The 22,269-nt window shown below is 39.5% G+C and overlaps 1 protein-coding gene across 9 annotated transcripts in view; it reads right to left on the bottom strand.

Annotated features, from left to right (window-relative positions):
• Positions 1-22,269, bottom strand: part of APBA2 (amyloid beta precursor protein binding family A member 2) — a 206,576-nt gene that overhangs the window by 38,459 nt on the left and 145,848 nt on the right. For 7 of the 9 annotated variants that reach the window (XM_043493841.1, XM_043493842.1, XM_038418360.2 and 4 more), the window contains 4 exons: positions 21,413-21,449; positions 12,209-12,354; positions 7,860-7,895; positions 4,509-4,595 (listed from right to left, as the gene is read on the bottom strand). In XM_043493841.1, coding sequence (XP_043349776.1) covers positions 4,509-4,595; positions 7,860-7,895; positions 12,209-12,354; positions 21,413-21,449 — 306 coding nt within the window. The remainder of the gene's footprint in view (positions 1-4,508; positions 4,596-7,859; positions 7,896-12,208; positions 12,355-21,412; positions 21,450-22,269) is intronic. The other 2 variants (XM_038418364.2, XM_043493840.1) reach the window with 1 other exon arrangement.

Raw genomic sequence — 22,269 nt, 5'->3', positions numbered from 1 at the left:
TTGTCCCAGTGACAGCAGTGGGAACTCTGCTGTGGATTGAAGGTCATATATAGGGGGAAATGTATGTCCTGGACCACAGCCCATAAGTTAAAATGCAATTTGATCCACTTCAAAGAATGATTTGACCCTTCCACCCCTTCTCTAGCTAATTCTTCTCCTCACAGAGGTAAAGAGCCACATATCTGGGTATTCATCTATCAAATTACAATGCTTTTCTCCCAGGCCAGAGAATAGAAGAGTTTTTCAGGTCAGGAAGAATAATTGTTTTAAGAACCATAATACAATATAACTCGACAGAGCTAGAAAAATGCCAACACTGACAGCTTATTGGAACGACTTGGTCTATTGATTAGAAAAATCTCTTTTTTCCACACACTATTCTTAAAATGCTTTTAACAATTCTTTTCAGTCTGAAATAAAACATTGTGTGTTTATCCCTAAATTGTGATAGATGAAATGTGATGATGGCCACAGAAGGGCTTGGGGATTTCTGTGAGAATTTGCAGGGTCCGGCAGCATCTATAAAGCTCCTCTCAGTGGAGGGGAAAATGTATTATAATGGACATCTCCCAGCAGGCGATGGGAACTCTGCAGGAAGAGTTGTTTTTCAGGAGATTGTTCCAAGTATCCGAATCATAAACACAAGGTTCACAAGAAAGAATTGAGGTGGAGAAATAAATACATCTATGCATTTAGAGTTTCTGTCCCCCATGTCCACCACCCACGAGCGGCTCAAAGATTTTTTCCCTCCCAATCCTAAAAGTAGATTCTCTCTTTCTTCCCCCCACACCTTTCCATTGTTTAATACAATTAAATATGGGACTAAGAATATGCCAAATAAAATGCATTAACCGCACTTGTCCACCTTTCTTTCTCTTCCTCCACATTCTTTCTCCTTTTCTCTCTACATCATTGCTCTTTTCTCTGGTCTCAGTATCCTCTCCCCTTTGCATTACTTTCCCCCGTCTCTCCTTGTTTCTCTCCCCACCTCCCTATCCTTAAATACCCCATTTGTCTTCTCTCCCCTAATCCCTCCATCTCTTCCTATCTGGCTCCTTAATCTTTCCCTCTTCCCTATCCCAAACCTCTCACCCATATCTCTGTCCTTGGAAAACCAAATATTCCCCCCCAGACCTGTTTCTCCTTCTCCCAAATGGCCATCCGGGTTCCCCTTCACCCAAATCTCCTTGCATCTATATGTGTTGCTCTCCTAGAAGTCCCTGTTATTACCCCTCATGGTTTTGTTTCCCATATCCTGGTTCCCTGATTTCTTTATGTTCCCTTTTTCCTTCTCCTTTGGTGGCTCCCTCCTCTCCCCTTTTTACCAGGGAAAAAGGGCTGTGGCTACTCTGAGGGTCAGTTGATGAAATCTGAAGAAGATCTCAAAGGAGGGGTGGGGACAGGGGCAGATGGGCTGCATGTTCTCCCACAGCTCTCCTCGTGGCTGATGGCTGCCTTTACCCGTACAGCTCCTGTGGCTGCACTTTGGGAGCATGAGTCAGACAACTCAGAGGCCCTCATAGGACCAGTCCCTAGGGTGGTCACTGATTCAGAATACCAAACGCTTCGGAACTTCTGGAACTGCGTGGACCCGCCCCCATCTGCATGACCCCATGTGCATGGTGTGTGTGAGGTCACGTCAGTGGGGGCAGAGCAGAGCACTCTGCAAAATGGTAACCCATTGAACATCAGCTTTACCAGTGACTGGGTTGTGGAGTCAGGACATGTAGACTTGTCAACCTTGCCTCTCTAACATTGTGGAAAAGCTTCACTATCCCAGCTTTTCCACAGAGTGAGTATGAGAAACAGGAGACAGTTGCTGTGGCACTTGTGCCAATTTCACTCCCTGATTGCAAGCCCAGCCCACAGAGCAGAGCAGCTAGGGGAAGCTCTGCTCAGATCAGAAGTATGGCATGCTGTCAAAAGCAGGGTTATTTCTAACACGTGAGCTGAACAGGTGGTCACACAGGGCTGAAAACATCACATGTGAGTGACCCCAGACTGGTAGTGGCAACCATTTGCTAGTTTTGCCTATGGCAACAAACCCACTAGAGCCAGGGGTCCAAGGTGATAATATGCCTTATTGCCACTAGTGACCCAATTCAAACCCCAACATAAATCAAGTTAGATATCTACTTTTTTTTAGTGAAATTAGAATTCTTTTAAACCAGTTAGTACCACCAGATGCTTCCACGCGTGACATACAATAAAATTACATAAGGGTTAGAACACTGAATTAATGATAGCAGAAGTGGTTTTATATAATTGACACATATAAAACTGCAGACTGCCTGTGCCAGCTGCTACACCAGTAGATATAGAGCCACAGTAATGAAGTTAGTCAATAAATCTCTCTAGCACTGGTAAAAACACAGTCAAGCTAAAAACGCAAACACTCATCGACAGTGAGTACTAAAAGACAGGGGAAGCAAAGCCTCCAGCTACTCTGAGACCTGCTGTACACAGAAAAATCAGCCACATTCAAAGTAGGCTTTAGAAAAACCCTTTAACATAATCAATTCCAATATGAGATTTTTGTTTCTGTTCAATATACAGGGCCAAACTCTGGTACCCTCACTCACAGTGAATAGCTTTTGTGGAATAAGGTAATACTCACCTTGAGTAAGGGTATCGGACTCTGCCTCAGGGTGCTTTTGCTTTTCCTTGTGTGAAAAGCCCCTTCAGTGTAACTGCTCATATTGAAATATTTAAGGAAAGGAGGGAGCAAAGTGCATTGAGAGCAGCCCTCATTAAACCAACTGGAATAACAAACCAATCCATGTATCACCTTCATTCTATACATCTAGCTACTGAATGTGGCTGCTCATTCACCAATAATTGGCTCTTTTCACCCTTGATCTGACTTGATTATCTGCATACAACAGACATGTTAAATGTATGTCATAACAATGAAGACAGATTTTGCTATCCAGAATAAGCACTGACAACATGTTCTGCACTGTACAAGACAAAGCACTTTTACCTCCAGGTGGGAAAAAAATATAGGACTGAATCAGTAAGGCTACTGCTGGTCAGTGCTAAAGTGCATTGGCAGAGCTGGGTATGGCAGATTGCACTACGGCTGCCACATTACACAGTACATTCTACTCTTCAGTTGTGCAAATATGGAAAGTTTATAGTATGTCCTCATTAAAAGAAAAGTACACTGGCTTCAGCCAGTAGTGTTCATTCCTTACTTTAACAAGTACTAGAACTACCGCAAAATTTAAGAGATGAAAAATCCTCTCTCAGATTGTACATATAGAATAAGAACAAAACAATACAATTAGGGGGAAAAAATACTTCCAAACCACCTGGTAAATCTCCAGCCTCTGAAAGCTCTAGCTATTTATCTACTCCAGACATGTTCTCAAGTATGAGGAAGTTATTCTCAGGATGTATGATTACAGTCAGTCAAGATAAGACAGCCACTCTATATATTCATTAGAGAATAATGGAAAGCATTAAGTCTGTTATCTCTGAAAACCTTACGAGGTGGCCTGCAACATAGCTCTAGTTGTTAATTCAGCAGTCGCCATTTCTACAGTAGTCCTGCTAATGTACCAGGTACATAACATTCCAGTGCAGGTGGCTTCAAAACCAAGTTTTATGATAATCATAACGCTGGCTGTAAAAATAAGCACAATAAGCCAACAATTGGGTATGAAAGTTTGTTCTGAGCCCTCTGAATGAAACTATTATAGTACATTCCTTGCTGCTATATATGCCTTCTAATTTCGTTGGTGGGGATTTTTCACCCTTTTTCCTGATCTCCCCACAGTGTAAAGAGTTTTATCCTAATTAAATTTCATTAGATTGTAAGTTCTTCAGGACAAGGACAATCTTTTACTACGTGCAGGTACAACACACATCTAGCACAACAAGGCCCCAATCTCGGTCATAGCCTCTAGATACTACCATAATATTGTAATAAATAATAGACCTTGGGGAGGAAGGATGATAGTTCAGATACAGTTTCTCTAAAATCGAGAAGTTGTATGGAGAGAAATGAACAGCTTGGTCAAAGTGGCAAATGACCACTTTTTTTTTTTTTTTTTTTTTAAGAAAAAAGAGAGCGGAACAAAGAACCAGACCTGAAACTCAGGATAGCTCTTAAGAAATAAAGCTGAAATGGTGTAGGTGGACAACCACACATGAATCTTGAAAGGCTTCAGGATTTTAATCTAACTGCTTTAACACCTTGATAATATGCAGACTTCTTCCTAACACAGAAAATACAGCAAAATAAAATAAAATAATAATAATGAAAAATCCCCAAGGCCTCAGCATAAAAATAAAATACTGATGAACGGCAACTTTGACAAATATTGACAAATACCAATATGGTGCATCTTTTCCAAATGCTGGTATCCATTTCAGTGGTGTGTTTAACCACATATTCAGTAAAGACACATTTTTTCTAAACATGTGAGAAAATGTTATTCTAAAGTGAGAGCCAGTGTGTAAAATCAGCAGTATGTTTTTAAGCATTATGATTAAACACTTACCTGCGTATCTGCATTCAGAACTTTAATCCTCTGTGTGGAGATGAACAGATCCACTTCAGTCAAAGCCTGGGAATCTCCCTCAGAAGTCTAAAAGATAGTTGCATTGTAGCAAAGGGAATTTTAATTTTCCATTTAAAGGGACATCTCCACTGATCACTTCAAGCAAAATGTAATGTTGAATAATTACATTGCTGAGCTACTACAAAGGCAGCTATATACATGCAAATTTAGTATTAGAGGACATTTACTGAAGAGAAAGAGATTTTTATTTTGTGGGTGAATATGAACTTTCAGAGCTCATGGATGGTGCTGGATTGACAGCCTGGGGACCAAAGTCCTCTATTTATTGACATAACTGGAGAAATGGCATGGATGCTTTCCCATACTGTCTCACCTGCATGTCTCATCGCTGTTCTTGAGGCACCACCAATAGACATCAGAGAGTAGTCTATTCTCCATACCTATTCAATCCTTGCCATTGGTACTGGAATTACTAATAAGGATGCAAATCAGAACTAATTGTTGTGGTGACTTAGTTTTTTGTGGACACCATTAGTTAAGAATTGAACTGAGACCCAAATTATTTCTCATAAGACCAAATGGCTTTCAGATGATAATGGGAAGTTTCTTACTGTGAACAGTAACTGGAGTTCTTCAAGATGTGTTCTCCATATGCACATTCTACTGGTGATGTACAGAAAACTGGATGGAGTAGCCATGTGTTATTGTGTCCAAGGCCCATTGGTCAGTGGTGATGAAGGATCAAGTATGCCTGAAGCAAGCTAGCAAATTTCTAGAATCATTGGAAGTAGAGCACATCTCTCAACCATACCATCAAAATGAGTGGGATTGGGAAGGTTAGTTGATTTGTGACAGAGCAGTGGGTTGTCCCCTCCTTTAGAAATGCTGTCATTCCCTAGGTAGTTCTGATGACCTTTGGTGGTAGAGGGGCTGGGGGATTGGCCTCTGTGAAGAATATGATTGTTTTATGTATTTCCTCTGGAGAATTGGCATGTAGACTACAAGGGAACACAGGGTGGCTTATGAGTCCTTCAGCAAGTGGAGGGCCTTGTTTGTCTAAGAGACGAACAATTCAGCTCCTTCGAAAAGCAGATCTTCCACTGTCGTTTGGACTTCTCTGGGGAATCCCAATCCCTCAAGTCACATTGTCCATCACATAAAGACCACTATTGCCACTTATCTTGCAGTTGTATCCACCATGTTGAGCGCTGCTTGGAGACTTGTGCTGGCTACAAGTTGTCCATCTTTAACTAGCAGCATGCAGTCCATGCAGATCTCATTGGACAAGCTATCCACAAAGACAAGCAGTCTCCTGTGTATACAAGTCATACCTGGCCATTATGGCCTGATAATTGGCCAGGCAAAACTGTAGGCTTGTTGAGGAATAGGCTTTCTGGTCAAATAAATCCAGTCTCTTTGGCTCCCGATCCTTTGGTATGAACCTGAATTGTTTTGCTTTTTTATTTGTCAGTGACCACAAGGGAGAATGCAGTCGGGGGGTGGTGTAAAAGAATTCCACACTTTTAAGAGGCGCCTGATGTTTTTAACTGCCTTGTGAGAGGTAGAAATGGCATAAGTGCCAAATGACTTTTTTGTTTCAGTTTTCACCAAAAAGTTTAATAGAGATTGGACATCTAAGGTAGTGAATGCCAGTGAAAATGAGATAGGATCAGAGGCTAAAATAGGGAAAGAACAATTACAGGAGAGGGTGGTTCAGAAGCAGATCTCATGGATTTAATTATTAGGGAAACCTGAAGGCGGGCCTCTGTCCTTCTCTCAGGAGCTGAAAGACTTGCAAATCATACATTTACAGTGATGTGTGATTCTCCCACACTATAGCAGCACTTTGAGCTTCCATCTGAAGCTGGGATAGCTCCCTCACATGAAGGCCTGCATTTGAATACAGGAGAACTGGACAACGCCATACCAGTGACAAAAAGCAACTAACAACTAACACTTGCAACGACCAACCAAATGATTACAATTAAAAACCATAAAAGCCAACATTATAAACTAAACTGTAAAAACTACTGCTAAGAACTCTAAGGGAAAGGTTGGCAGTCTCTTGGACAGTTGGGTTCCGACTCTAAGCTGTGAGACGTTGAGAGGAACTGAATGGCGGTCTTTGTGCCTCACCCTTATATGCCCTCAGAGCAGAGCATGAGGATTGAAGACAGTATGTACACTCTATGAGTACTGCTGGCCACAAAGATTCTGATCTCTAGCATGCATATGAGGTGCATGCACACCATCAGTGGAATGTGCATATCGATAAGAAATCGAAGGAGAATGTCTGGTCACTTCTGAGTTCTGTTGAATTAGGATCAGAGCCCTAGAGGTGAAAGACTCTACATCCCATTACCAATCTAGTTCTCAGTGGAGAAGTGCCCACATCACACTGTCTACCATCACAATAGACACAGAGTAGCACCCTTGTGGGCAGTCTCAGCAGAAACCAAGCACTGAATGGAGCCTGAACTACACTTCCATCAGAAGAGGTGTTCCCTTCCAGGTGAGGCTTGGCTTACTGATGAAGCAACATAGGGAAGCATGCTCTATTGCTGCCTGCACTCTGCCTATATTTGTGGATAAAGAGAGGACTTTGTTCTCCAAAGGGTATCAATCCAGGAACACTCATCAGCGCTGAATTCAGTCAAAAAAATGACAAAACAAAAAATGCATTATTTTAAATTATATTCCAGGTGGGTCAAACAACATGCAAAGAGTGAAAGCCACATTACAGTTTGACAAAGAACTGCATCACTTATAATCAAGACTATCACAAATAGTGAGATTCACTCTAATGACAGTTTTGACAATTACATTTAGTCTGACCCTACTGATGTATATTTTGTGTAATTCGGTGAAATATCTCATCAGCAAATTGTGGTAGTTACCGTCTTGAGTTGGAAAATTAAACTGTGCGTGTGCTTAAATACCAGAATAATTTAATTAATACAAATACAATAAATCACAGTCATATCAAATAACATCATCCGCATTAATTGCTTCTCCTGTTAAAACAAGCATAAGCATTAGATTTTTAAAAATTCTCCCTCATCAAATTGGCTGTTTACTTGAACTGAACAAACCACAGGACATTGTGATATTAAACAGAAGAAGAGCAGCAACAGACAGGCACTCCAGCAAGTGGAAGATGAAAGAAATAAACAAGTGTTTCTTGTTCCATCCAGTGGTCAACTATTAAACAAGTAAAACCAAAATTACAACTTTATGAAGATCTGTAATGAAAAACACAACACTCCACAGGGAGCAAGGACAACAAAAGTGTAAACAAACATTAGCATTCAAGAAAAACAGTTTACACACCGCTTTTTTCTTGATTTTAGCCGCCTTTTGCATCCTCTGAGGAGCAGCATAAAAAAGAAAGCAGACAGTTGCACACAGAAAAAGAGAAAAGACAGTGCGTGAAGTCAGGGAAACCTTTTGATTATGATTCCAGCCTCTTAAAACTCTTATTTGCAACAAACAAACAAAAAAAGGAGGAGTGATTGGTTTACAAGCTATACAGGTTTGAAGCATACTGGCTTTAATAGAATAATGTACATTGTCAAATGGGATTATGCATACTGTCAACTGATTACAGAAATACTGTAGAGTGTTGTCTGTTAACAACTGCTCATTACGTTTTTTCCTGCTGGATACACCATTACCTAAAATTGCATACCAGGCACTTACATGTGCACTTACAGGATGTCCAAATCCCATATTTATTCATTCAAAGAGATACAGTTGTACATACAAAAGTCATATTAGTCCCAGAAGTACTATTAAGGCACTAACACTTCAACATCAGGCTATGTCTATAATATGGTAGATCCTACAAACTATTTTAAATGAAGAGTTTCATGCAACAAAATATGAAAGGCAGGTAATTCCCCTTAAATTTAAGGATAGTTTCCTGAACAAAAGGATTTAAGGAACACTTTGTCTCTCATCCTTTTAGATCAGGACAGTGCTTAATTTGTAATGAAAGAAGTGCTGAGGCTCAAGCAATTAGGTGCTGGGGCTCAAACAATTTCTGTTACTTTCATAAATGATGCGGCAAACCCAGAGGTGCCAAGACTATCAATTGCCAAGCTTAGAAGTGCCAGGGCTCAGCCCTGGCACAAAATAAGCACTGGATCAGGATCAAGTTTCATTGGAAGCTTTTGAAATGGACATGTGCAGAGATCAGATACAGTACAGAACAATCTGAGGGTAAAGCCTGGACAACTCTTCAGAAGAGAGATTGAAAAATTTGTTGAAGGAGAGTCAAACTCCAAAAGGCTACTTATTTTATCTGTGTCGTCTTTGCCCTAACAAGCTGCAAAATACCACTCGGTTACGTTCACTGTACAGACACGCATGTGAATGAAAGGTCCAACTAATTTCTGTACGAGTGTGTTAATATTTGTGGGGAATCAAGCATATGAAAGAAATATATGCAGTTTTAATCTGTTTGCAGAGCATGGATGTCCATGGTAACTTAGCATTCCCTTATGAGAGTTAGGGAAGAAGTAGGATCTACCGAGTGATAGTTAACACAAAGGGCAGGAGTGTATGTGACACAGCAATGCACATTACACTTAGGTATGACACTGTGTGTATTCTCTTCTAGATCCTACAAAGAATCCATGCACTGGACTCTGTCCATTTGGTAAAAGCTAATGGATTCCAATTCAGTAATCTAGTACACAGCTTTTGCCACCAGTGATATCACACCTCTCTAATGCTGCACACTTTTGGGGGGGGGGCAATCAAACTCCAAGTGAAGTTAATGGAAAGATGCCCATCAACTTTAATGGGAGTTGGACCTGGCCTCTAATGAGAATATTTGATGCAGCCTTGGCAGTTATCTAAGTCCATCTCTAATAGCTTTAACATTATCTGTGTTCAAATTCGCACTCAGTTAATGACACCTATAGGAATACTCATTTATTGTGGCCCCCAGTCTTCTTAAAGAATGAGCCTTATCATTGCCCTATGAAGAATGGTGAGGGAACTGTCATCTGTGTACAGAGATTTCCCTGGCCCGTATGGAAGGGTGTGAGAAACCATACAAACTATTCAGGGAATCCACACAGAAGATGTATTAGCTTTGGCACAGGGGGCCTCCGTGCTGAGGAATTCCCCTCCCTTAAAAAGCTGAACTGAAGCAGTGTTATTTGAAAGTTGGGAAGGAGTCGGGGTCCCGGGAGACTTGAGGATGCACAGGTCCTCCCCACACACAGCCTTGTGGACTGGCAAATATTGACACTGCAGTCACAACTGAGTCCAGACCCCTTTCTTTCTCTGTGGGAATGCAAACCAAAAAAAGCAGAATTTAGAGAAAACACCAGAACAGGAATTCAAAATTCTCCTCCCACAGGGATCCCTACAGATTTTTCCTCTCCCAACCAACCTCTCCACCATATTTTTGAGAAAACCTATTTACACGATGATGAAGCAACTGCAACTACTTAGCATATCACTATTTAGTGAGCTAAAAGCACCATTAAAGAGGAATTTCCAGTAAATTAATTCTGAAACAGTTCTCTGCTCTGACAGAGAGAGCCACCACTTTCATGCCCCATGAGACAAAGTGAGCTTGGAAAAGCAATGCTGAAAAGCACTACGTGTCTAGTTTTTTGGTCATTGTACAAGAAGTCTATTCCAAAATGACTCTCCTGGTGAAAGGCAGATTTTGAAGTGAGGTTATTTCAAAAAGTTTGCAGTGCCTAAATAGCCCCACCCTCCGGAAGAAAAACAAATGATCTGAGAAACACCTTTGAGACCGGCTTGCAGTACAGTAGTTGCACTATCTACAAGTACCAAACACGCAAATAAAACCGATTAGTTTATAAGCTTGATATGTACTGCCAAAGATTTTGTGACTCAAGCCATTAAAAATGTGCTATAGAGAAATTATAGATAAGAATTCACTTCTGCAGATCTTTAAATCTTTATTAACACTGAAAACCACTTTTGGATGCCATAATTTTCTTATAACTGTAGTGTTACTTTCAGCTCTGCCTCAAACTTCAGATACCGCAGGGACATCATTTTTCAAGTACATCTATCAAATACATGAGGTTGAAGTACCTCCAAGTTCATCCACATTGGACTTCTATGCATCCTTTTTGTAACATGCCAAGTTACTATGCCTCCTATTTCAAGCATATGGAGACAATACATGACAATAACATCTCTTACTTCAGCTACATTGGGGCTGCTTTGCACTTCACTTCAAGTGCACTTCAAATGTCACTGATGTTTTTACAAAGTATATTTACAAAAGGCACAAAAAGGTTACAATTTTATGAATAATGAAGCCAGCCACTCTTGTAAGTCAGGCCAGGTCTATACTCAAAAATTAAACCAACCTATGCTCAGGGGTGTGAAAAACCCACATCCCTCCACAATGTAGTTAAGCAGACTTACTCCCCGGTATAGACAGTGATAGGTCAACAGAAAAAACATTTCTGTTGACTTAGCTACTGCCTCTCGGTGAGGTGGATTAACAAGGCTGATGGGAGAATCCCTCTCGTTTCTGTAGTGAATGGCTACACGGATGGGCTGCTGCAGTTATGCTGCTGTAGCACTTCAAAATGTCACCAAGTCCTCACTTCTGTTTTCTTCTCTGGGTTTTCTATGAATATTATAGCCACATTAATCATGTGCATACATCAGACTGCTATACAAAATATGAAGCTGAAAGCTTCTACCAGGACTGCCTTACACCTGACCATTTAGCAGCAGAATTAATTATGTTCTTTGGTGTTAAATCACAGTCAATGCACATGTGGTGCTTGTGACTTCTCAAGAATCTCATGAGCAGGAATCCCAAGGTTTGGAATGCTCAAGAATCTGTAGCAGCAGAATAACCACCTTTAACGCCTTCTAAGCCTTTCTAAAGTCCAAATCAAGAATCAATAAAGGTGTGCATCTTGCTGAGCAGATTATTAGATCCAAACTGGGTGTCTCCAAACACATGCCGCTTCTACTGATTAAATTATTTTAAATGAAATATGTATTTTTTTCTCATTAACACTTCAATCTACACATTTCATATCATGTCCTTATCTACATGTAGATTGGATATAATGGTAGAAATCTAAATACATCAATTCTACAAAGCATAGTTAAAAAAATTCTCCTGCCTGGATTATATGTTCAAATAAAATGCATTTATTTCATTGACCACAGAATGCATAAAATATTTCCATGCAAATCCATGGTTTTAAGTGACACAAACACAGATCTGGTAACGAACCTTCTTGCCTTAAGAAAATAATATTTTGATGTTTTTGAAATGCTTTCAACTGCTTACATAACCAATTACAGGATCTAACATGGCAACAGGAAGAAATCAGTCATAAACCAGTCTTCTATGCTTTACAGTTGGAATGTTTTCTTATTATAGTTTGGATTTTACCTTTAGTACTTATACTGTGCAATTTGGAATAGTTTCTGTAATAAAGCTTGCGTAATAAATTCTGTAATCATTTATATTTTGTTCTTCAGAGGATTTGTATGTTCTACAAAGCTAGACACTAGAAACAATGAGGATTTTCACATCAGCAGATATGAATTCACTTGAGTGCACCTCTAAGTAGGTTTGAAGCTTCAAACATTTCAGACTATTCAGAGTTCAGTTATCAAGGGAGTCTATTCTACAGACTATAAAAATCACCTACCTTGACACGGCTCACTGCCTCTTGAGCTTGCATCATTCTTATATTTTTGGAAGGGTTACGTTCTGAGAGCAGCTGTGTAGAACCCAAGTAATTGGCTGCAAAGATGATTCCATCAATGAGATCTTCAGGTTCACAGGGTCCTGGAACTACAGACAGGTATACAATTATTATCTTCCAAAAGGGAGTAGGGTGACAAAAAACTTAATCAAGGGTATTGATACTTGCACGACCTTTTCTAATACATTTCTATACTTACAACAGCCTAATTAAGAGAAGTATTGCACAGTCCAGCACATATTAAACAGTACACTTATTTCCCATAATTATGTCTCAAACACCTAAAAAACAAAAGTGTAGTATTTAAGAATCTGCATAATGTTTTGATCTTGGAATTAGAGAGTAGTTCATTGTAGCATGCTGCTGTGGGAAAAATACAACGGAGTTCTTCACTATACTAGGCCAAATACTGCTCTCAAATGCATGCACAAGCTTTCTTCCAATTGATATTAATGCAACATTCATAATATGTTACATGTATTGAGTGTTCTTATCTGTGGGCCAAATTCTGTTCTTCTATTTGCGTTTCTTGGTACCCATATTTGTCAATGGGAATGAAAAAAGTGCACAGATCGCCAAACTCTTTGTCAAATACAGTAGAACCTTGTTAGCTCACACTAATGACTGAGACACCCCTGGGCAACAACTGCATGTTGTGAATCAGCAAGTAAGGAAACACAAGAACACTTCATGTATCAAATTCTAGGTTGATATGGGTAGGTGTGATGTAGGGGGTCAAATGTCAGAGCATCACATCCAATGTACAACAACTGGTAGATCTGAGACAGTTATTTCTTTGCTGTGGTAGATGATGATAATGCAAAAATGCACAATCAAAACAGCACTTCATCTCCTACACCCAAGAACTTTAAAAAGAAACAAAAGCTGCGAGGAGACTCTGTGTCTGTGTCACTGATGTTTCCATTTTAAAATAATACATTTCTTATGCATGCCATAACTCTCTAAAGTTAAAAAAGTAATTCTGTATGCAAAAATACACAAAGACATTAGGAGGATGGAGATATAAATGAGCACTTAACATAGATGGTGTTTGGTAAAATAGATGTTAACACTCCTCCTGAAAGCTCTTATGCTCTTCTTATTGAATTTAGTAAACTGCCTAACATAAGGAAAAAAAAACATTCAAAACACTAAGTAACACTGAGGGCACACCAACAGGCATGTCCTGCTACAGGCCTTTGGCAGAGGTAGGAAAGACTCAACAGATAGTCTAAGCACACATTTAGTAGAAAAGATCGTGTTTCACAGAAAAGACTGTCTTTATTGGGCAAAGAAACAGTAAAGTGATCCCTTTGTAGGGCTGTCAGTCAGGCAAAAAAAAAATTGGTAAGAAACAGAAGATTTGGAGGACATTTGTGTACTTTGCTTCAAGAGAGGACCACCACTGAACTTCAAAGCCTGAGGACAATGCTACCCACAACAGAAACGAAGCTGTCTTTGTGCTCTCTGGCCACATGATGTACCCGAGTTCAGGAACAGATTGAGACAGACACCTTCCAGACTTGTACAGATGGTATAAACTAATAACTAGGGGGAATAAAGAAGTTCAAAAAGCCTGCCAAGGATTAACACTAAGGGTAGAGCTGCACATCAATCACCCCATCCATCTGAAAGAAGGGAAGATGCCAGATTGCAGCTGAAGAAGAGGAAAAAGTGGACAGATTAAAAAAAAACCCTGGAGTCAAAAATGAAGAGAAAATAAGGATATGTGGAACTTATTTTTTTATGAATATTACTCAAATTTAAGCCCCAATCCAGCAAAGCACATATGCACATGTTTAGCTTAATAGATAGACTCACTGACTTCAGTGAGATTTTCAAATTAACTACCATTTTCCAAACTGCTTTACCAACTGCCAGGATAATTTTCCAGGGATGGAAAAAGGAGAGGAGGCGGGATGGAGAGAGAAATAAAGGATGGTATTTATACTGTACTTGTGTTATGCTCATCTCCTTTATTTAATGGTTAAGCCTTATTTTCAGCTTGATTACATCAACACTAAAGAGGCAGTCACTCCACAATTTTGGCACCAATCCCTTGACTGTAAATACTCTGTGTTCTCCAACAGCTCTACAACAGGAACTTGCTATGAGCCATAGCAACATACCAAGCTGCTAAACCATCTCTCCCAAGTAAACAAATTAATTGTGTGAGGGGAAAAAGGGGGCATTGAATGAAGATGCTAATTTAATTTTAAAAAACCCCAAAACCCAATAACAATTTTCTGGTAAAGTGAACTTGCTTACATATATAACCAACTGAACTTGTCTGGAGTGTGCATGAGTAAGCCCTTGAACAGGAAAAATAAATACCATGCTACAATGCATAGAGGTAGCTACTTGCATCTACTTCAATTCGTGGATACTTCTAATTCCTCCTTGTCCTAAATTCTAATTTTAAAAAAATCATCAAACACAAATTAAGTGTGATTAAACCCTTAAATTTCTTCAGCAGAAAATGCTGCTGCCTCTTACACTTCCATACAGACCAAACATCTGACTGCTATAATGTCAGCCTCCTGCAGAAACAAAACAGTCTTGATAATTCGGGAATCACAGTACATTTTAAAAAAATCAGTACCAACAGCCCCACGGTCTCCAGAGACCTAACATTAACTAACTAACATTAACACAAAGTGGAGCAATTTGTTCGGTTAGGGAACACTTTGCAGTTTCAAATTATTTACAACAATAGGCCAGATTTTGCTATAACCTAAACTAGTGTAAATCTACTGCTAATCCACTAACCTCAATTAAGTTATTCTGGATCTTGATCAATGTGACTCAAAGCAGAATTTAGCCCAGGGAGAGAATTTTTTTAAAATAATTGAACATACTTTGACAGTACCCTCTAAAAAATTAGAAGGAACCTCAATCAAATCTGTAGGAGTCTACTCATCAAAGAAACTGCATGACCAGTTCCACATTGGGTCAAGTCATTTGCCTTATATCTCAAGAATCAATTACCGTGGGTGCAGTTCTAAACTACTGAATGAGTAAGAACAATCAGAGCAAAAATTCCACAAAGACACTAGATTTTAGATCTGTGATCCCATCTAATGAGCTAATTTCAGCACAGTTTCTCTTTAAGGTATTCTGGTCAACTCTATCCTGCTTCACCAAAAAGGATACATACTTTACAAAGAACTGATGCATCTCTTTGCTGAACCTCATATAATGCCTTTTCAGGCCTAGCTTTTTGTCTCGGGTATCTTTTTCTCTTCTACAGCACATAACTAAACATATTGGCATAATATTTACAAATTCTTTCATATACAATCATTGGCAATTCAAGCAATGACCAGAAGTCTGATCCATAACACTGCAGGATTTGCAACAAAATACTTCAGAAAAGGAAGTGACACTTATCTACAAATATAGGTCCCCTACCCTGTTTTCTTCACACATGCCATCTACTGAATTCAAAGGTATATAAGGTGCTCATGAAATGCAGGGTTTGGTTTATCCTTGGCAATATCCCATGCTTTGTAAATCTCTACAGGAATAGATTTTTGTCTCCATTTCTGTTCCAAAGTACTGGGAGACTACTTGAAAGACACTTTACCATCACAGACATCAGCATTCAGTTCTGTGTTTCCTCTGCTATATTTAAAGACACTAACACCTCGAGTGGAGCATGGACCTATAATCCCTGCCGTACTTTAGGTGTCCATGAATTACTGACTGTTGCAAAAGAAAAAAGGGCCATGAATTCATGTCATGTGTTCCCAACAGTTTAGGGACAGTGAACATGACTTTCAGCTTGTTTGTTTTAAAACATATCTATTGTAGAAGTAAATTATTACCTAAAAAAGTCTCAAATAATTTTATTAATGCTTCAGTAGGGGCAGCAAAGTGTGTCTTAAAATAGTTTTATTTATAAGGTTTTATTTCAAGTATTTTGATTCACCTTAATATATCTCCTTCATCTCTTCAAAGAGAAACCTTAGTGGATGATATTGGCAAGATCACTATGCTATCAACAGATGGTGGTTGACTATATTGTTATCACAACCTCAGCAACATTTTTTACATCTTATATATCAAGAGCTTATACAAAGAGGCAGTGGGTAAGGGGAAGCATGCTAGGTGGATAAATCTTCCAACAGTTTTCCATCAAGAAGGAAATGGAGATATCCTTCAGATGAGATAACACATCTGTGCAAGTGATGTAGACAGCATTACTGAAAATTGCAAGGGGTCAAACTGATTAACCTGAGTGGTCCTTTCTAGATCAATTATAGCTTTTGAAAATGTAACAGTTCACATACATACTTGGCTAAGGTCCCAATTCAGCAAGGCACTTAAGCATGTCCTTGACACTAAGCAAGTATGTAAGTCTTAGGCCTTGACTACACCAACAAGTTACTGCAAAGTAAAGCAGCTTTCTGCAGTGTAACTCCCAAGGTGTACACACTGCCAAGCCACTTAGTACATAGAAATTCTTCAGTTGCAGAGTTGCAAAACAACCACCTTGATGAGAGTTGTAAGCATTACAGCGCAGTGAGTCCAGCGCTGTATTGGCAGTGTAAACACATTACAGCACAGAAAACAATCAATTGGCCTCCAGAAGTCCCATAATCTCTCAAGTGGCCGCTCTGCTCATTGTTTTGAACTCGGCTGCCCTGGAGACGTGCCCCTCCCCTTTCAAAGCTCCGTTTCTGACAGCCTTTGCATGCTATGCTGATCTGCTCCGGGACACAAAGCGAACCATTAATGTGGAATGCTCTGCTGCTGAAGACAGAGGCTGATGTACATACGTGTGTGTGTGTGTTTAGGGAGGCAGGGGCTGATGTTGGGGTTTCCCTCCCCCGCCTCAGGGCTGGTTGCTTCCTGCCGCTGTTTGAACTTACAAGACAGTGTGCTGACACACACACTGTCCCGCAAAACACACAGTCTCTCCTCCCCCAATCCATATACACACATACTCCTTGTCACACACTCTGCCCCCGGCCTCCCTTCAGCTGAAAAGCAGCTGGCAATGTAGTAGGATGCCCATGCAACAATGAGATTGGGAAACCTGCATCATGTGACACTGTGCCTTCCCCATGAGGCATTGCAAACCCTTCCCAAAGCATCCTGTGGCCAGTTGCACAGTGGGATAGCTACCACAATGCAGGGATCTCTTTGCTGTTGCAAGAGCTGCTAACGTGGATGTGCCCCAGCATCACAAGGAGCACAGTGTGTACATGCAACAGTGGTTTAATTCCAGAGCTTTAATAAAAGTGGTATAACTTGTTGCACAGAAACTTGCCAGTGTAGACATATCCCTACTGACAGTGAAGGCAAGGAATGGGAAAAGAATACACTGTAAAACTGGAGAAAGACAAATTTAGTTTGAAAATAGGTTTGAATTTTATGCTGCCTCTTGATGTTACTGATAAAACAATTATTTCTTTAAAAATATATACGATTTTAAGTTTAGACAGTATCTCTTTAAAAAGGCATTTGATGTCCTGGGTTTTTATTTTGGCAATATAACATTTAGCAATACCATTTCTTTGCTGTAGGATGTAAGTGTCATATAGAATGAGGCTCTTCTAGCAGTAAACATAAACATATAAAAAAAACCCCTCAAAACACAACAATACTGCACTTGGAGGCATGAGATATTCCAAGAAAAATCAACTGAATTCAAGAGAAGGAATCTGTTACCAATGCAAATCTAATAACAGCAGGCCAAATATTCAACAGGGTCCCTTAATTGTGCTTGCAAAAAAGTCTGTTTGCACCCACAGGACAGGTAACTGCATGTGCAGTACAACTACAAATACTGCTACCCTGGTTAAGGAGTGCTGCTGAAAATGTTTCCCTAAATAGTTAATTGGATGCAGGCTAGTGTACTAATGTGGTACCTCTGTCAGAGTTCACTACAGAAATAGGAAAATGTTCAGTGGTTAATGGCAGGGACTGTCTTTTCATTATGTGTGGGTCCTATGCCCAGCACAATGGGGTCCTGTGCCATGTCTGGGGGTCCCAGTGCAATACAAATGAATAGCAGTAATAAAACACAGGGCATTTTGGCTTTGGATTCAGGGAGCAATCTGATTAGCCAACATGAACTCCTTCTGTACCATGTACTTTTGTGATTGTACCATACCTACACAACAGTGAAAAGCCAATAGATAGTTCATCCTCTCTTGCTATGCTATTAAAGAAAAGAATCAGAGGAAACAAATTTTACTAAAACTTAAAAAATGTGTTTCATGCTATCCTAAAAGCTATATGGATCCTATTTTCAACACGAGAGCAGTGAACTTTTAAAACAGAAAGGAAAAAACAAAACATTCACAATACCAAAAAAAAAAAAATTCTTTTTAACTACATATGGAAGTACTGTAAAGTGTTATTTTAGTTTTCTAGCATCTAATTTCTACAGTCTCTCTGCCCTCCCCTCCCTTGCCCTGGTCCACTGCACAATTCTATTAGTAAAAAGAAAAGGAGTACTGGTGGCACCTTAGAGACTAAGAAATTTATTTGAGCATAAGCTTTCGTGAGCTTTCATGCATCCAATGAAGTGAGCTGTAGCTCACAAAAGCTTACGCTCAAATAAATTTCTTAGTCTCTAAGATGCCACAAGTACTCCTTTTCTTTTTGTAGATACAGACTAACACGGCTGCTACTCTGAATTCTGTTAGTGTTTATTTCCAAGTGCCAGCATTCCTTCTCGATTCTTCTACCTGCAGGGAATGTGTTTAATTTACCTCAATTTAGGGCTTGTTAGCCAGTAAATGCCAAGAGTTTAAATGCAAGTTCCTTCAGCAGTCCATCTGTGTAAAGGGGCATTAGTATGACTCAGGAACCTCTTGATGTCAACTGGCAGAGGGCACAAGGGATGCACAGAGTTTTACTGAGAACCCCTAGATCAGTTATATGCACAATAATTCACTAACGGGTGGCATGTGAGGGGATCTCCTGAGAGCCACTAACACATCGGTCATCAAAACCATTATGAAATGCATGGAAGGCTCATATTTAAAGGAGTTATGTACCTTTACTGGAAATTATGTCTTTAAGGTCTGTAAGTTGAAGCAGGTCACCAGAAGGTGACAAACATGTTCCTTTCATATTGGCAAGAGAAGCTTGTATGTCTGTTGGGTTATATGCAAATTTAATATTGTTTACTTCACAATGGAAGCTTCGGCTCTAGTAGGATTTTATTTTACAGGTAACACTTTGTTTCCAATATTTCTGCTTGCTATCGTTTTTGAATTTGTTCTTTGTTAAATAAACGTGTAGGTGCATTCTCTATCAACAAATCTAAGTGCTGCGTGTTAAGTAGCGCAGTGGTCCAAGGTGTAACTGGTAAGCTGCAGCATACTGTTCCTTTGCAACAGTGGGTCTAATACTTCTGTGAGTGTCCAGAGGATCGGGCTGGACATTACAGAAGGATGCTCAGGAGTTACAGTGTGCCTATCACTGACTTGCTGAGGAACAGCAGAGCTTGCATGGGCTGAGGAGATCACTTGTTGCCTATTGCTGGGGGTGTCAGGGAGCTGACCTCTAGCAGGCACGGACAAGGCTTCCTCATAGGAACAGCAGGTGCTAGAGAGATGCCTCAGAGCCCTGGATAATCCTGGGAACTGTCACAGGTAGCCTTTAAACTTACCATTTGCACTGTCTCTCAAGGAGACTACTGAAAACAGAAACTGCTGCTCAAGCCAGTGAGATCAGGAAGCTGGGAAAAGTCTGCCCAAGAAGTATATACTTCTAAATGAAAATACATTGATCTTGAGGAAGGACTGGTCTTAAAAATTGAATTCTTTAAGATCTATGGGGGAGAGAACTGTATGTGTCAGCATAATAGAATTAACAAGTAAAATCCTCACAAATCATGTTTGAGATGATATTTCAGCTGTCTGCAGGGAAATTCATCAAACCAACATAAAAACCTGAAGAGCTCATCTTTCAGCATTTAAATTGGATACCCAACCTTTTAGGACCAGGCCTTAATATGCATGCTTGTTCTGACAAGTGGGTGTTTTTTCAGTTGAAAACTGTAGTTCCCTTTTGTCTTCTGCAAAGGTGAGTATCATATATTTATTACTTCTGTAACTCAAAACTCACGAGAGGATATTAGTTGTTGGTTTTTTTCTTTCCAGTAAAAGATAATCTTTTAATAAAGAAATCAAGGTTGTTGGTCTGGAAAAGATCAGGATAAACAGAAAGGGATGCAACTAAGTGAACCTTGTATCCACTGTGATCAAAATATGATTGTTATGCAAGAAAGTGATTGTGTAGATGACATTCATTCTAAGGGAGATGTTCTAGCTCAACCAGACGTCATGGATTGGATGCAGGAATCATTTGACCTTCTGTGTTACACACGAGGTCAGACTAGATCATCATTAGGTCCCTTTTGGTTTTAAAGTCTATTAATGTAATTTGCCAGTGTTTAAGCTGGTTATTAAAGTGATACCCAAAAGCCTTCATTCAGCAAAGTGGTTAAGCCTAATATGCGTAACTTTAGGCCTAACTTTGAGTAGTCACACTGAAGTTATGTGCTTAAAGTTAGGCATATATACAAATATTTTACTGAATCAGGCTAGACATTTTCGCTAATTTAATAGGAACAATGTGAATAATGAAACTAAATTGACCAGCATATTTAAAGATGGCCGCCTAAGAGCCTGCACAAGGATGCAGGGCTCCTCTGTTGAGCCTTCCTGTATCAGCTGTCTGAATGTGCATGGAAGCAGTGTCATTACTTCCGATTCAAACTCTCAATTAGCTCCAACCAAGGTATGAGAGCGGATAGACTCTTTGTGAGGAGCACAGTGAATTACAGTCTGGGACGGACTTGTTCTGCAGAGAAAATTCAAGGACCAGCCAAGTTTGTGAACAAAGTTTAGGCTGAAAATTTACATTATGTTTTTTACTGATAACTCGGTTAAGCTGAACCTAAAGAAGGGATAGGTTTGAACATTATTCACTGTATATATGCTCTGTTGAGAGCAGGGTGAGAAGTTTTCCAGCTTATACATAAGGTATATGTTGTGCATAAATATATTATGCCCGTTTCTTACTCAAACTTTACAATTGCAAAATCTTGGATTTTTGGTGGGGTTTTTTAGTATATTGTTTTATACTGCTGTAACCTTAGAATATAGAGTCAAATTTACTTACCATCAACAAAACTTGGAAACGAAGACACTTTCTTTGTCTGTTGGGAAGTAAAAATAATGGACTGTATAACTATCAAAACAGCAAAATCAAGTTCAGACCACAAAGAATAACTTCTATTATATTTAATATAATGAAAGATCCACTTTTACACTGAATTCTTGAAAATTATTTAATTTTCTCTTTATAGTTTTACATGGCGGCTATTTAAACAGTTTTTTAACTGTTTAATAATGTTTTTAAATACCATTAATTTCATGGGTCTGTAATTAAAAAAATAAAATACTAAAAGTACCCTGCAAAACTAGAGTCTTGGTCTATACTGGAACCCTCTCTGTGTTGGTACAGTGCCTTGCATAATCCCTTATCTTAGTTGGGGGTCCTAAGTGCTACTTTAATACTCATCAATGGAAGTTCAGTTCATAGACTCCCTTGCTAACAATGTTACGCCAGTTTGAGCATTAATGTCTCCAATACAGGGATTAATTTCCCCAATAATGGAAGAGGGCTTTTTGTGTGTGCAAGTCTTCATTTACATTACAGGCTACTACCATAACTCCCTTGTGTGCTTTTGAGATAACAGACCCCTCAGATTTTAAGCATCATGTCTGGCCCCAAGCACATCCTCACTCTACATTCTTAAACTCCTTCTTTGCTCCATTATTCAGTGCCACCACCCCATCTCTGGTGTCTATCACAGCATCTTTTTCACATCTGATTGAGCAGGTGCACAGCTCATCACAGAGGCCACTTGTAAGGTTGTGAATCAGTTGGGCCTTCAGCTGCGAATTATGTGATGTGTGGATCAGTTGGTAGGGATTATTCACAGAGATATTATTCCTACAGGAATTTTAGCAATC

Source organism: Dermochelys coriacea, chromosome 10, assembly GCF_009764565.3.
Source record: "Dermochelys coriacea isolate rDerCor1 chromosome 10, rDerCor1.pri.v4, whole genome shotgun sequence".
In the NCBI taxonomy this organism is placed as follows: Eukaryota; Metazoa; Chordata; order Testudines; family Dermochelyidae; genus Dermochelys; species Dermochelys coriacea.
Note: the sequence above shows the minus strand (reverse complement) of the source record. Positions and strands in the feature narration are given on the sequence as shown.